This window comes from Cavia porcellus, unplaced genomic scaffold (genome assembly GCF_034190915.1).
Source record: "Cavia porcellus strain 051 isolate PalLab524CR breed Dunkin Hartley unplaced genomic scaffold, mCavPor4.1 scaffold_7, whole genome shotgun sequence".
NCBI lineage: Eukaryota > Metazoa > Chordata > Mammalia > Rodentia > Caviidae > Cavia > Cavia porcellus.
The window spans coordinates 73,144,423-73,160,387 of NW_026947490.1; the positions used below are offsets into that span (position 1 = coordinate 73,144,423).

The 15,965-nt window shown below is 43.2% G+C and overlaps 1 protein-coding gene across 3 annotated transcripts in view; it reads right to left on the minus strand.

Moving 5' to 3' along the window:
* Positions 1-15,965, minus strand: part of Fig4 (FIG4 phosphoinositide 5-phosphatase) — a 112,217-nt gene that overhangs the window by 35,047 nt on the left and 61,205 nt on the right. For all 3 annotated transcript variants that reach the window (XM_063253838.1, XM_063253839.1, XM_063253840.1), the window contains 5 exons: positions 8,325-8,458; positions 7,081-7,197; positions 5,228-5,273; positions 4,364-4,512; positions 2,488-2,654 (listed from right to left, as the gene is read on the minus strand). In XM_063253838.1, coding sequence (XP_063109908.1) covers positions 2,488-2,654; positions 4,364-4,512; positions 5,228-5,273; positions 7,081-7,197; positions 8,325-8,458 — 613 coding nt within the window. The remainder of the gene's footprint in view (positions 1-2,487; positions 2,655-4,363; positions 4,513-5,227; positions 5,274-7,080; positions 7,198-8,324; positions 8,459-15,965) is intronic.

Genomic DNA, 15,965 nt, shown 5'->3' on the forward strand with positions numbered 1-15,965 from the left:
TTTCACAATGCTAGGAGACCCGGCTCAGCATGGCTTCCTGTGCATGGTGTCTTTACCATGTGAAATTTTATTTAGTTTTTTAAATCTCTGGGAAGGGCAGTGTCGTCCACCATGAATGCACACATATACATACACTACATGCAACTTACACACGTGTGTGGAGTATGAATTCATCTATAGGTGTAATTTATCCTTCTACAAATAGAAAACCTATTATTAACTGTTTCATGTAATCTATCTTCTTATATAGAATTTTAATTTGACAGGCGTCAGGAAAAAAAACCACAATTAAACAATTTGAATGAAAGAAACTAAGAAGAGAAGACTTCTGGGAAATATTGGAACAGTTAGCAGCAACAAATCAGCCTCTCCAAGATCCAGAATCCAGACACTGGAACGTAAGAAACTGAGCAGAATGGAGGAAGCAGGTAGATCCTCAGGACCCAGAAGGGTCTGAATGGAAACTGAAGCAGACAGAGCAACTGAAGAGTAACACTACAAGGCAGCAAAGGGAAGGGCGAGCTACGCTTTCTCCCCAGCTCCTGCTCAGAAAAAGGAAGGCCAAATCTCCAGAGTCACAATGAAAGGGGGCAACTCTAGAGGCTGCCAGGGTTTTACACATCAGCGGAATGGTCCAGTGCATGCCGTGAGCTACAACAGCTGGTGCCTGACCCAGTCCAAGCATTTGCCACATCCCTGGAGGGGCTGTCTGGGTGGATGACATTTTAGGAAAGGGCCAACTGAACCTGGGACTCCAGAGCAGCTACAGCTTAGCTTCCTTTCAGGGCTTCCCGTGCTAACTCCCACAGCGGCTGGGGAAGGACATCTACAGGAGAAATCCATAGGCAGGAGCCATGGTCAGGCCAGTCTGAGATACTCATTCTGTCTTCCAGTCTTACTAAAAGGCCTTGGTACTTAAGTGTCAGAAACGATCCCCATCCCAAGCAATGATGGAAGGCTAGGTCCGAATGTATGGTCTTTCCACAGAGCAGTTCTAATCCTCTGCCAAGGTGATACACGTGCAGAGTAGCCACAGTTGCTGGCAAGGACACATTACACCACACCGTGTTTCCTTCTATTTTTATGTGTTAAATGCTGTCTCCTGAAAGGGTGCTTTCAAATTAGCCCAACACCTATTTGGAAAGAAGGTTTCTGTTGGTCTAATCAAATTCAAAAATGACCACATTGGAGTACAGCGCTCCTTGAATTCAGTGTGACCAGCGAACTCCTAAGAAAAGGAAGGAGGGAGGAAGCGTGGTGTGTGCCATGAAGGAACGGGCTTGAGCAGACAGAGCCATGTGTGCCTGGGAGCAGAGGAAAAGGTGTTGCCATGGCAACTCAAGGGACACCTGGGAGTGCCAACAGCCACCAGAAACTGCAAAGAAGCAGTGAGAAGTCTCCCTGCAAGTTTCAGAGCTGGCACTGCCCTGCTGACACTTCTGCTTTAGACTTCTAGTTTCCAGACCCCTGCAGGTGGGGCTACATTAGCATCCCAGCCCTCAGAAACGGAGAGATTTTCTTGGGTGTGTGGAGGGCTTTGCATCTGACCAGGGCTGCATGCAAAGATGGTGGGATGTTACCCCAAGTCTTGAGACCTCCCAAACGGGTCTGTCTGCCTTGCTTGCTGTGAGGAAGCAAGCTGCTGTGAGCCCTATGGCCATACAGAACTGGATTCTGGCAGCAAACACATGAGTGAGGGAGATGATCCTTCCCTAAAAGTTCTCTAAACTCATTTATCTTATCTTCCATACGGTTAAGGAGCTGAAGACTCATGCAACTGAGCACCAGGCACCTTCATAAATTCTGTGCATAGTGACTTGTGTTACAGTCGCTTTGGTCTGAGATATTTACTGTACTGGCAAAGCCATCAGAATGGAAATGAAAAAATACCATCACAACTACCTGCCATATTTAGTTTTTAAATGAAGTATAACTTTGAGTTTAATGTTAATATTGCTAACCATTTAGCTGACAGTTAAATCCAATAATATTTACATTTTTAAACAGCTACCAAGATGTTGCTTCCTATTTGATAAAAGTGATTAACACTATCAAACCAATATATACATTGCTAGCAGAAATACAGGGGTAAACAAAAGCCAAGAATCAAGCCACATTTCATTATTTAAAAACTACATCAAAATGCTAACATGCTTTTTTGGGCGGGGGTTGTGAGGAGTGGTTGAGACAGGGTCTTGCTATGTAGTGCAGGCTGGCCTTGAACTCAGTATGTAGGCCAGGCTGGCCTCAAACTTACAGAGATCCTTCTGCCTCAGCACCCTAAGTGCTGGGATTACAAGTGTTAACATGACTTATTTAAAATAAAAAATTTTATTCGTTCATTTATTGAGTGCTTTCTATGTGGCCGTTTTATATAAATTTTAAAAATATTAATTTTAACTTTATTTAACCAATAGCTTTAAAAAGCATACAAATAAAAGTACACAACAAGGTTAATTTTCAAAATACCAGTTATTCCAGAATTACCTGAAAAGGCATTGCTGTAGTATCTGGACAGAGTCTGCATGATGTCTTTTGAGTGCTGGGTCCATGGGGCTATCTTCCTATAGGTCTTCACCCGATGAACAAGTTGTGAACCACCATACTGAAGGGACAGGGTATCACCATGGTCTTCATAGAGCTCCTCAAACAACCTAAGCAGAAGAAAACTCACACTAAAAACTTTACTAAGATTAACACACAAATTATTCACTTGGCCACAGAGTCAAAGCAAATCTTCTGAGCCTTTTAAGTACTCTTCAATACACTGAACATAAATGTAAGTGAAAAATCAGCCAGCCAATCAATTTATCTATCTACCCATCCATCCATCTACCCATTCATCCATCTACCCATCCATCCATCCATCCATCCATCCATCCATCCACCCACTCAAATGTGTCTTTGGAGAGGGACGGTTTTGGTGCTACAGGGTATTTAGCACAGAATCTTCCACTGAACTGCATCTGCAGCCCTTTTTATTTATTATTTTGAGGAGGGTTTCACTAAGTTGCCCAGGCTGGCCCTGAACTTGCTGTCTTCCTGCCTCAGACTCCTGGATAGCTGAGACTTCAGGCATGCAGCACTACACTTGGAAAAATGTATTATGTTTCATAATAATATACCAACAAGATCTCAGAGAACATTAAAGAAAGCAGGGGCACCAAAAACATAAAACATCAAACCTACTAACCACATTAGAAGACTCCAAACACTCCGAAGTCTGCCAGATCAACTTACCTCCCATGGCAGAATTCTGTTCCCTATGAACTGCCTTGGAAAAAACACATGATCTTGGTGTAGATGACACACTACTCTATTCAGGCTTGTCTAACAAAATACAATAAACTTGGTGACTCATAAACATCCCATATTTCTTTGTACAAAACAAAGGCAAATTCAGTGCATGGTGAGGTCCACTTTCCAGTGTACAGACGGTAGCTGAATCCTCATGCAAAGGAAGGGGACAGCTAGCTTCTGTGGCCTCTTTAAAAAGGCACTATTCCCAGCGATGAGGGTACCACACTCAGGTTCATCACTCTGCAAAGGACTCTCCTAATGCCATCACTATGGTGAAGATTTCAGTATTTGTGTGTGTGTGGTACTGAGGATCGAACCTAAGTCCTTTCCCTGAGCTGTATCTCCAGCACTTGTTAAGCACTTGTGTTTTATTTTATTTTTATTTTGGTTTTACTAAGTTGCAAAGTTACCCAGTCTGGGCTCAAACATTCAACATACAAATTTGAGTGAGACACAAACATTCTGACCACAGGAGACAGGTGAACTATATCCTTTCATAGAAATATGTATGTATGTAAAACCTGTGTTTCTTCATGCGCCCGTTAATATTTCCAGTGCTGTCTGGTCACGTGTGGGCTGTTTATTTTGCTCAGCCGATCCTTTATGAAAATCTCAGAAAACTATTAAAAACTGTCATTTTATTTTCAAAAGACAGTACTTCACATATGTCACACAGCCATCAGGCAGTGAGTAAACAGCAGTCATTACCGAGAATCAGCCTTTTATGTACCATTACCTCTCACAGCTTGAGTTCAAAATGTATAAAGCCACAGTCTTTTGTTTATTAGCATCTGGATTTTTTTTACCCACTAGTTTGTCTAAGGACTTTGTATTTATCTAGATAACAATTACTGATAATTAAAATAAACAAAACTAAATCTAAAACAATGGTGATGATATACAAACCTTTAACAGAAATATTTATTACAGAATTAATTTGAATACTATCTGACAACACAGTCTCTAGGAAGATAAAGTACAGTTGAGTTGATAAAGTTCTTACAATTAATTAGGTTTGTTTTCTGTCATTGCTGGCATCCAAATTGCCAAAACTAAGGCTTACCTAACTGCATCTGTATCAAACTGCAGATTAGGTTTGTCAATCAGGCCCAGGGAATACAGCTGATAAGCCAGGGCACACTTTCCCACCATGAACTGTGCCGTGTTGGTGCGATCTAAACAGTCCACACAGTTGGTGCGAAGAACGCCAGTCTAGAGAGAGACAGAAAGAACTCAGGATTTTCAGTCATTGTTCAGGCACCAACCCCACCTCCACACGACACAAGAACGCTTTTATTAAAAGAGCAGAAGAAAGAATGCTGGCAGATACTATTTCTGAGCAAATAAAGTGAAAGATCAAAATGATGAAGGATGTATTTGAAAATTATGTAAACCTGCTGTTCATTTGCTGCCATAATAGCACCGATAACCCTAACACACACACACACACACACACACATACATATATACATATATATATTTATGATTCTACTCCCTTGAAAGCTTACCGAGGTAAAATGGGTAACGTTTACCAATTAGTAAAATACTGTATGGACCTTTTCTGATATATTTGTTGTACAAACTAAATATTCAGTGGTCAAAGCCATATCATTCTTAAGGGATTGTTAATAAATATAGTGTAAGCTGGATTGTTTTCCAAAGTTGTTCTGATTTAGTCTTTTCACATTTCTATTTGTGTTTCTATTTCCAATAATGAAACTTAATATATAGAAAAATTTATGAGTCACCTTATTTCAGCTACACATCTTTCCATAAGATTCAAATACTAGCAAAAAGCTTTTAAAAATCACTCTCAGGTGATTGCTAATTCTGTATTAAATAAGGTACACCTCTCTCCATGGTTGCTTGTAGAAAACACACATTGTAGATCAAATTTTATTCATTATGAATACATTTTCAACTGTACCTGCAGGCGACCAGTGGGTATCACATATCCTCCTAGTTCATTCCACCTGTGTTTAAAAATAAGTATTTAAAAGATTTTTTTGGACAGAGTGAGAGACTGAACTTGGGGCTTGAGCACACTCTATTCTACAGCTAAGTTACAGCCCCAGTCTGCGGATTTTTAAAAAACGTTTCATGGCATAATATATGTGTCTTTTTGGTACTAGCTTTTTGTTAAGAACCACAGACTCAAAATAACAGATCTGAAGGCACCTGGGAAACCAGCTGCTTCTGCACTCAATCACTGTTTCAGGTGGGTGAACGGATGGGCAAGTAACCTAGACAGCTGCTCACCACGTCCTTCTCAAAGCCAGCCAGGAAAGCGCAGCCCAACAGCCCAGTACCTTCAACTCTGGCACCTGGTCACCCATGTTCAACCAGAGGCTGCCTCGCACCCAGTTAGGCCCCTTCCTTGTTAAGATTTCCAGAGACACACACAAGGCAGGGCTCTTTTCTAATGGAACCTCCCACGTCTCAGCCTTCTCCATGGGATACCAGCATTTTCTGCTCCTCCAGCATTTCTTTACAAAGACTTCGGCACATTCCTGGGGTTGTCTCTGTACAGCTCCCTTAGAAGCTACCTATTTCCCTCTCGTGGTAATAAATGGATGGGAATGAGTTACAACATTTACTTAAGTTATTTGAAACAAGGTGCTAGGCAGGTATTAGCTATGCTAAGAAAGGACACTCACCAGGTTTGCTCTTGGCCAGCATCTGGAGCTTGGATTTAGGGTGGTTCTGCCATTTCTCACAGAACTGCTAAGTGGCTGAGAATGTCTTAGCTATTTGTGGGAACAATGCAGGTTTTGCTGAATACCTGCTTTCCTTAAGGAGTCTGGAATTTTGGCATCTGCCTGACAGAAGCTTCCCCGGCTGGCTGGCACCTTGCAGGCGCTCTCACAGACATATCACAACTTGCTTTGGGGGACCTGTGTTCTGTGCGGCTCCACTGGAAGAAGAGGAGCTTAGACCTCGCTCCTCTGGACTTTGTCCCTTACAACTTTTCCCTTTGCTAATTCCACTTTGTATCTTTTCACATAATAAGTTACACCCAGGGTACAATAGAAGAAGTCAAGTCGTCCAAGTTGCAGAAGCACAGGAACAGTCAAGGAGCCCCCCTCAGCTGGCCCACATTCAGACTGTAACAGTGCAAACTGCAGCAAAGTAATCACTCCCAAAGATACACACTAACAGCTTTTTGGTTTTTGTTGTTTGCTCATTGTAGTTAACTATGTTGACTGAAAACAAAAGGCTGGACATACATAATTTTGATCCCTTAAAAGGTAAGAAAGGCATGGATCCTTGATCTGAAGAAGCTTACAAACTAGTAAGATCTGTGAGCAAGTATTATAAACAATGATAGATACTGTTTTCATAAAAATATGTGTTTAATTTAGTAGAAAAAATTTCCTTGATCCCACTAATTATGGAATAGAAGTCACTGAAGAAAACTTTATCTTACACATATAATTCACATAGTGTTTAATTCCACAAAGCAAGCGCTCAGCCCCCACAACCTCCGTCTCATTGTGTATCAGCACGAAAGGAATCTCAGGCTCACAGGGAACATTTACCATTACACAGGCAGGGGCTAGGAATTTAGCTTAGCGGCATAAGTGCCGGCCTGGGTGAGGTCATGAGTTCAATCCCAGAACAACAACAACAACAAAAAACCATTACACAGGCCAAGGGCTGTTCACTTCCTCAAAGGGCTAAATTCATCCATTTACCAACGCCTAGACTATTCATAGGCAGAACACTGTGGACCCTAAAACAAAATCTCAATGTATTTAAAGGTTTTAAATCTATACGTACTTCTCATCAGGCCTTAAGATGCTACAGTAAGAATCAGGGCGGTTTACAAAGAAACCTGTTTTCTTCACCACACTTTCTGCAATCACATTGAGTCGATCAAGAACATTGCACAGCTTGCTGGAGAAAGAAGAAGAATGCACAAGTGAGAAGAATACGAATTTGAATACATATTTACTCTCAGGTCTAAAGCAAATAAATTCCCTGCGATGCCTCATAGGCGCACTGTAATAATTAATGTCACAACACAGAGTGCGCTTAGTAACTAGCAACACTGGACACAGCAGGGACATGAAGGACCTGCTTCCTTAATTCTGGAACCGGTCATCCCCATCAGGGCTTTTTCCCAAGTGTTTCACTGGTCAGGAGTTGTCACTCAAGTCAGTACGTTCTCCTAACCTGACTGCGTCAAGAGCACCACATACAGCATGAATGCCAGGGAAAAAAACACTAGAAACAAATTAATTGGAACAGCCCAAATCAACCCATATTTAGGAAAATGTGTGTGTGTGTGTGTGCCTGTGTGTCTAACTACATAAACTTCAGAAAAAAGTACAGTGGGTCAAGTAGAAAGCAACATGGTAACATTAAAAAAAAATTTAAAGTATGCCTGTGTTTGTAATGCTGCATAGCAAAGGAACGAAAGATTTTTAAAAAGTCCTTAGAAAAGATGAGTCTGAATCACACCGTGAACACTAAAGGGTGGGGGCACCCCTGGAGAGGGCAGCGACAGGAGCAAACAGAGTCTCAGGGGTGGGACCTGGGAAGCCACATTTGGGCAGAACATAAGGGTCTGGTTTTCTGAAGCAGAAAAGACCTAGGGATGCAGAAAACATTACATCCCAGAAGTGACCAGCCAACGAGGTTTTCACATTACACTACGGAACGTGGACTCACTACAGGAGAGGCAGGAGAAGAGCCCCTGGGCTAAGCTTGCTATGGGTCTTGCACAAGTGGAGCACGCTGACAGAAGCAAACAGATATAGAAAGGAAACTTGAGTTTCCACGGCTACTTGGTGGAGTGGCAGTGTTCTGAAGCGACTGGATTCGGCAAACAGAATTCCCAAACAGTAAACAAGCAAGAGAGAATTTGGTCAATTTGGTCAAATCACCTACGCACTCCAGAGAGCCCCTCAGCAGGCTCATGAAGGAACCTAAAGAGTGACATTCACCGTATCATGGAGACCAGCTCCTGCTGTGCGCACTGCAAGAAAACTGTCACAACCGGACACGCGAGTGCCACACACCTCTTGGTGTACTTGGCCATGTCCCAGGGAATGTAGACAATTGTGTGCTCCGGGGGCAAAAACTGATTGAGGTAGGTCACAGCGGCAACCAGTTCTTCACTCAGAATCCTCTCGTGCTTTCTTTTCTCTCTCTCCTGTGGGAAACAAAGTTATTTCAAAAATTTAAAAAAATGTAAACATGCCAGCATAATTACTGTAAGTCAGAAGAACACTCTTTAAACATTTTTGCTTCTCGGCTAGACAAAAAAGCCCAAATCTCACATATACTGAAATGAAACTTCTCTATTAAAATGAAAATAATATAAATCTTTCACCAGTCAACAGATATGCGTATCAGCTTTCTCCAGCCACTCTCCTTGCAGCCCCCAGAAGCCCTGCTGGCAGCCCCAGTCCCTCCCTCCCACATGGCCACCTCCACAGAGGAGACACTCCCCAGCCCAGGGCACCCATGACCTCGAATGGTGGCCACGGAGAGCAGCTGGGTCCCAACCAACTGGCAGAACAGAATACTGCCCCAGACTTTTGAATTTCACTCATGAAAACCCTGTGAGAGCAAAGGCAGGCACTTACTTCCTGTTAAGAGGCAGAAGGAACTGAGGCTGAGAAGAGCCCCTGGGCCTAAGCTTGATCTTTGGCCTCCCTGCCTGCAGCACCGCCTCCCATCTAAGGGCAGGTGCCTAACTGTGGCTCTGTAAGAATCGGGAGTCTGCTAAGTACCACCCGTGGGCCAGGCAGTCCATACCCACGGTCCCCAACCTGCTATCTATAAAATGGGCCCAAAATCGTATCTCCTTTAATGAACTAATGTGAGGGTTAAGCAAGTCAAGCACAGTAAATTCTTAGTGGGTATGCGGCATGTGATAAATATTCGATAAAAATTAGCCATTTTCTGTGGAGGGAAAAAAACCAGGCCTCACAGGGAGGTGATCCCCGTCTGGTCACCAGCACTATGCATGCCGGCTGGGGGACAGCCAGACCCCAGCCTCTCTCTGTGAGCCAGCACCATGTTCAGACTGTGGGGGGAGAACCAGGCGCCAGGGGAGGAGATCCCCACCCTGAAATCACATCATTTTCACTGGTTTTTTTTTGGGGGGGTTGGGTTTTTATTTTCTTTTATGTTAACTCTGATGGCATAAGCAGCTATTTAAAAGAGAGACATGTTATGGAAACCATTATGTATTTACTACTGGATTGTTTTGAGGTTCTTTATTGCATTCATTGTTTTGTTTTTATTGTTTCTGTTCTACCCTACTCTGTTCGATTTTTAATGTGTCCGAAGGTGGTATATCTGCAGCTATTTTGAAGACAACAAAGGCATTATGGTAACTATTGTTGATTTCACAAGGTTTGGAAGTCCTGTATCACTTATTCTGGTTTATTTTGATTGATTGTATTGTTGTATTTTCCTTGGTTTTCTCCTCTTAAAAAATTAGCCATTTTATTATTATTCTGATCAGGTTTTTATTGAGAAAAAAAATCCTGAAACAGTGACACAGAAAAGGTGTTACAGCACTATCACTGGCATCAAATAGTTCGGTGCTGTTTTTCAGTCTTGCAGATTATTTTTCAATTGCCATGAATTTAAGTACACAACCAACGTGGAAACAAAACAGGGTGTCTACTCTGCACAACTGAGTAAATCCAATGGGGGAAATTACACAATGATTAAGACCATTATTAAATCTGCTTAAGATAAAAATATCTGTTGCTTAACTTTTTGTGTGAAAAACTCCAATTATATACCTGGAATTTTTTCCCAAAAGCACTTTAAATCAACTACAGAAATAAAAACATTTGAAAGTGTTATATGAAATCTGTCATTTTATGAGATGGAGAGAAAAGGTTATTTAATAAACCTTCAATAAGCTCTGCATAAAAAACCTGTTCCATGGGCCGGGGATTTAGCTCAGCAGCCTAAGCACCTGCCTGGCAAGTACAAGGTCGTGAGTTTGATCCCCAGTTACCAAAAAAAAAAAAAAAAAAAACAAAACCCTGTTCCTGTTCCATGGGGGATTAGTGCTAACAGATAGTTTAGTGCACCTTTTGAGGGTGGTAGACCCCTTTGATAATCAAGAATACATTTCATATATGCAAGCCAAAGGGCTCTGTGATCTCCCAGGTTAAACACCTCTGATATACAGCTGGGCACGAGCCTCAGCTGGCTTCCTCCTGCTGCCGAGGCCCCTGCTGAAGGCACAGGGTTGCTGCCAGCTGTCTCCAAACATGTCTCAGACTTCCACACCTATGCAGAAGTGTGCAGCACACGGTGAACGAGAGAAGAAACTGAGGAAAGTATTTCACTTTCATAACTTGCTACAGTGGCAGGATAAAGAATTAACATGCTTCACTATCTCTCTATCCACACAAGCACAAGTCAACATGGTCTCCAAGTGAGCAAGATGAACGCCTTCTTTTATGTTAGGAACAAATCACTAGTGGCAGAACAGCAGAATTTTTTTCCCTTTATTCTACCAAACAACAACTTAATCTCCAACTCATTCTCTAATCTCTGGTCAGAGTCAGGATTTTTTTTTTATAATGGAACAATAAACAAGTGTAATTTAAAACTTGACTGGCTTAAAGTTTTTTTTTTTTTTTATTTAAAGAAAAGGAAACGAAAAAAAAAATACATGGAGATTAAAAAAAAAAGGGTAGAAATAATACTAAATTACAGACAAACAAAAGGTAAGAAATTGCCAGTTGATGAGTTACAAATTGTCTTCTTCGAAATGGCTGTTCAGGTTATAGAATTAAAGTATTTAGAATGACATTCAAAAAAGTGACCCTACAAACCATTCTGCTTTATGGCCGAACAAAAGCTCCGTAATATGATTATCAGTCCCACCTATTTGTTTTACATCTCTAAGAGGATAAGGTTAACCATATCAAAACAGAACAGAACATTTAAAAAAAAAATAAAAAACAATTTAAAGAAATACAGATTTCAAAGCAAGTCCACTGGAGATCTACCTTATCTAACTGTCTCTAGCTTCTTACAAATAGTTGTCCCTAACTTCACCCACTTTCTATACTTATTGCATATTATAGAACAAATCAAATCATTACAGGATGATGGAGTCTTTTTAGGTCCTCAAGTTCCAGATTAGGGAAGACATTTCCAACTACCATCGCATCTCTCATTCTCTTTGTGATAGCCGTCCCCATCTCTGCATATGCTGAAGTTGAGCTGAAGACCAGTCCAGAGTCATTTTAATCAGCAAGCAATAGATTGCTAGAATTTATATTATAATGCTACAAAATAAGCCTCGGGTTTTTCAGGTCTCTTCCTCAGAGTATTTGTTCCTATCCTCTCTGTATTATAGGGAAAACCAAGTCATAACAAGACAGCGAAACAATTTCCTAGATAAACATGCAATGGATAAGACTTATAAAACTATAATATAAATGATCTTCCGTAGCTACTATGTTTTCTCTTGTTATTTTCAATAGATTTGTCGACAACACTGGCTTATTATAGTTAAATATACTATCACCTATTTTTATAAAAACTTATCTTTGACTGCATTGTAGTATTTGAGAGCTGTTACTGATTCATACCAGTATGGATATCCTTTACATCCTGTCATGCTCAGAGTAGTTTCCTCTACTTTTAGGGTTGATTCTAACACGCATACCGATTTCAAATAGGATCAGTCAAGGCCAACCAATAGTCTTATGATTCAGATACAATTAAGATCAGTCATAGTAAGACAATGTAAGTAATACAGGATTTCAGATTAAGTCAATAGGAAAATAAGGATAGTTACCATGGTATAACCTGCTATTTTTGGTTCTAGAGGTCTGTGTCCTCAAATCTGATATGAGTGGACAGACCAGAACAAATTTAATTCAATCTAAATATGGCACTAGGACTACTGTGTCTTTTAAATCGTTATACACCATTAGCAATGACCTCTGCTTTTTTTTTTTTTAAATATAGTTTCAGAGCTGTCTCTATCAAAGACTAGCTTTCCGTCTCTGCCTCATGTCTGCTACTCCACTTTTCTGCTATAATTTGTCCACCTTATTCCCTCATTCCATGGTCTGCCCCGTACACTGAGGCCTCTCTGCCACTGTAGCTGTAATCCTGATATCTCTTCCTCTCTTTCTCTGTAATGTCCTTCAGCGCTCTCTGTAGGGTTGGATTGGTGGCCACGAACTCCCACAGTTCCTCCTTGTCTTGAAAGTATCTTATTTCTTCATTAATTTTTAGAGAGAGTTTTGACGGATATATGAACTTAGGTTGCATATTTTTTTCCTTCAGGACTTGGAATATTTCTCCCCACTCCCTTCTTGACTTAAGAGTTTGTGTTGATAAGTCTGCTGTTATTTTGATAGATTTCCCGTTATAGGTAACCTGCATCTTTTCTCTGGCTCCTTTTAATATTCTGTTTTTTTGGTGGATTTCTGGGATCTCGATTATTATATGCCTAGGCGTAGATCTGTTTTGGTTGTAGGTAGCTGGCGTTCTGTATGCTTCTTTTATCTGGATATCATTTCTTTTTGCTATACGTGGGAAATTTTGCTTTAATATCTCTGTGAATATTTTTTGTATTTCATTTTTGGATGTTCCTGCTTCCTCACTCACATTCTTTATTCTTAGGTTATGCATCTTTTTATCATCTTCCAGTTTTAGAATTGCTTCTTTCTGGTTCCTTGTTATTTTTAAGAGGCTTTTTCTTTCACGTTCATAAGCCCTAAATCTCTCTTCAAGTTTCAGAAGGTTGTCTTTAGTTTCTGTCAAGGCATTTTGCCAATATTTAATGGAGTTTTTAGTTTCCTGATATTCTCTTTGGATCTGTTTCATGTATTCTAAGTTATGCTTAAATTCTTCTTCAGATGCTTCTCTTTCTTTTCTGATTTCCTCAGTTCTTCCATCTGTGTTCTCTTGGGCGGGGCTTGTCATTTCTTTAATTAATCTCTTTATATCTTGCCTCACTTGGATCAGGAGTACATCTTTAAATTCCTCTATGAGATCATGTAAATACTTTTTAATTTCGGCTGATGCTGTGTCGAGCAATGGATGGTTACTGTGTTTGTTCTCTTCAGTGTTTGTTGGGAGCCGCAGCCCCGAGCCCGGTCGCCTCACTTGGCGGACGTGAGGCCTGTAGTAAAGAGTAAAGCCTGAGGTAGATTACCCCTCCCATCGAGCACGTTAGTTTCCTGCTTACCGCGTAAGCAACCCGCTCAACAATATAGTCTGCCTGGCAACTGATGATGTTAGCCAATCAGCTTGCCTTGCTTACTTTAACATGATTGGACACTGTATCCGTATATATACTGGTGCCACCCCTGGGGGGGAAGAAGAAGCCCGGAAGTAGAAGCCCAGAAGGAGCCGCGGGGAGCGGACCAAAGGAGGCTTCGGCTGGGAGCGATCCCAGGGCAGGCTGTACGGAGAAGAAAAATAAAAGAAAAGGTTGTCCACTGCCAGACTTTGTCGTGTGTCCTTCCTGCCGGCCAGGAGCGACATCGACATTTGGTGGCCCGCACGGGGACTGATCACCCCCGAGACGTGACAGCGGACAACGCTCCAGTACAGAGCTGCGAGACAGGTGAGTTGGGGATAAGCCTGGGCTCTGGGTGGCGCGCACCTACAGGGCTTTTAGACTCCCCTCAGGCTCACGCGTAAGTGGCGGATTCCTTGGGCCTCACGCGGTGAGTAACATATTAAAAGATGGGAAACATGCTAGGTAGCAACACTAAGAGCGAGGGTGGTTGTGGAGAAAGCTCTCAAGAGCTTACAAAAGTACGCAGGGTATTTGAGCAGGCCCAGTCGGGGAGCTCCCGAGAGGGGCCCGTCAAGGGGAACAAAGATGCTAAGGAGAAGGACGGGGCTCTAGCCTCGGAGTCGTCTGACTCCGAGGACGAGGGAAAGTTGAATGGCAAGGAGGCCAAAGAGACCAGCTGTCAGGAGCCTAAGTCGCTCGATAAGGAGTCGCAGGGTTCTTTCCCAGCGTTGCGCCGTGAATTGCGCTCCGCTCAACTTGGTCTGCGGAGGAGTAGAGAGCTCCTGAGCGCTCCCCGGCGCGAGAGGGAGGCGAAGCCTTCCGCCCCACCTTGGGGGCTGTTCCCGGAGGCGATCCCTCGCCGCGAGGCGGCCGCCCGGGAGCTCCCTTCCCCTTCGCCAGAACAGGAAGTGATGCACGGGCCCCCATTTTCCGCCCAATCATGGCCGCCGTCTTATGCTCTGCCGCCGGCGGGTCGGTATTTTTACAGGCGGCTTTGGCAGGGGGGACGTTTGTCTCATGAGGTACATCCACCGCCTGGGATAGATAGTGGCCCCTACGGGATATTTCCTGTACAAGTAGCTATGGGCCAGGGACGTAATGCATGGGAGCCTTTTGAGATAAAGCAGATTAGAGAACTTAAAAATGCAGTTACAACCTTTGGGCCGACTGCGCCTTACACCATTGCCATGCTGGAGAACCTGTCTTCTGGGCCCCTCACCCCCGCGGACTGGATTCAGCTGGCAAAGGCGTGTCTGCCCTCGGGTAGTTACCTGGATTGGCGAGCCTGGTACGCAGAGTTCTCTGCAGAGCAGGCTGAGAGAAACGCCAGTCGGGGAAACCGGGGGTGGAACAAGGAAATGCTTATGGGAGAAGGTCGGCACGCTGATGATCAGACTCAGTTCCCCGGCGCTGTCTATGAACAAATCAACGCCATAGGGCTCCGCGCCTGGAAGCAGGTAAGTGGTGCCGGAACAGCCTCCTTGTGTCTTTCAAAAATAATTCAGGGTACCACAGAGCCATTTGTTGACTTTGTGGCCCGAATGCAAGATGCTGCCGATAAGATATTTTCTGATCCGGGAGTGGCTCGACCGCTGGTAAGGCAGCTGATTTTTGAGCAATGTACAAAGGAGTGCAAGGCAGCGATAGCTCCTCATAAGAACAAGGACCTCAACGCCTGGATTAGGATATGTAGAGAGATAGGGGGGCCGCTCTCCAACTCGGGAGTGGCTGCTCTCCTGGCCGCGGCTGTACAGCAGAGGGGACCTCGCGGGTTAGAAGGGGAATGTAAGGCTAAAGGGTGTTTTGCCTGCGGGGAGCCAGGACACATTAAACGTCATTGCCCAAACAATGCAGATGCTAGGCCTCGCCCTAGGAATGAAGAACCATATGTTTGTGGGCGATGCAAGAGGGGATCACACAAAGCTGAGGAGTGTAGGTCGGTCTTTGATGCTCAGGGCAACTGTATTTGTGGACGAGATGCTAGAGGGCCAAAAAACGGCCAGAGGGGGCCCCCTTCACAGGCGGGCCCCCGCCCCAGAGACAGGACAGCTCAGGATGGCAGCCTTCAACAAGGGCCACCCCTGGGTCAGCAGGTGTGGACCTCAGTGTCGCCTCCAGACTTATATTAGTGCCTGATATGGGTGTTCGAGTGGTTGAAACCACCTTGAAGGGACCGTTACCTGAAAATTCCGTGGGTCTGGTGATCGGGAGATCCTCCACGGCCCTTCGGGGTCTCATAGTAGTCCTGGGGGTCATAGACTCAGACTACACAGGACACATTAAAATTATGGTTCAATCTCTTGTGGGTACTATGGTAATCAATAAAGGAGACAAGATAGCGCAGCTCTTGCTGCTCCCCAGTCTCCACAAGAGATTCCCCTCAAAGCAGAAAATTAGAGAAAGTCAAGGTTTC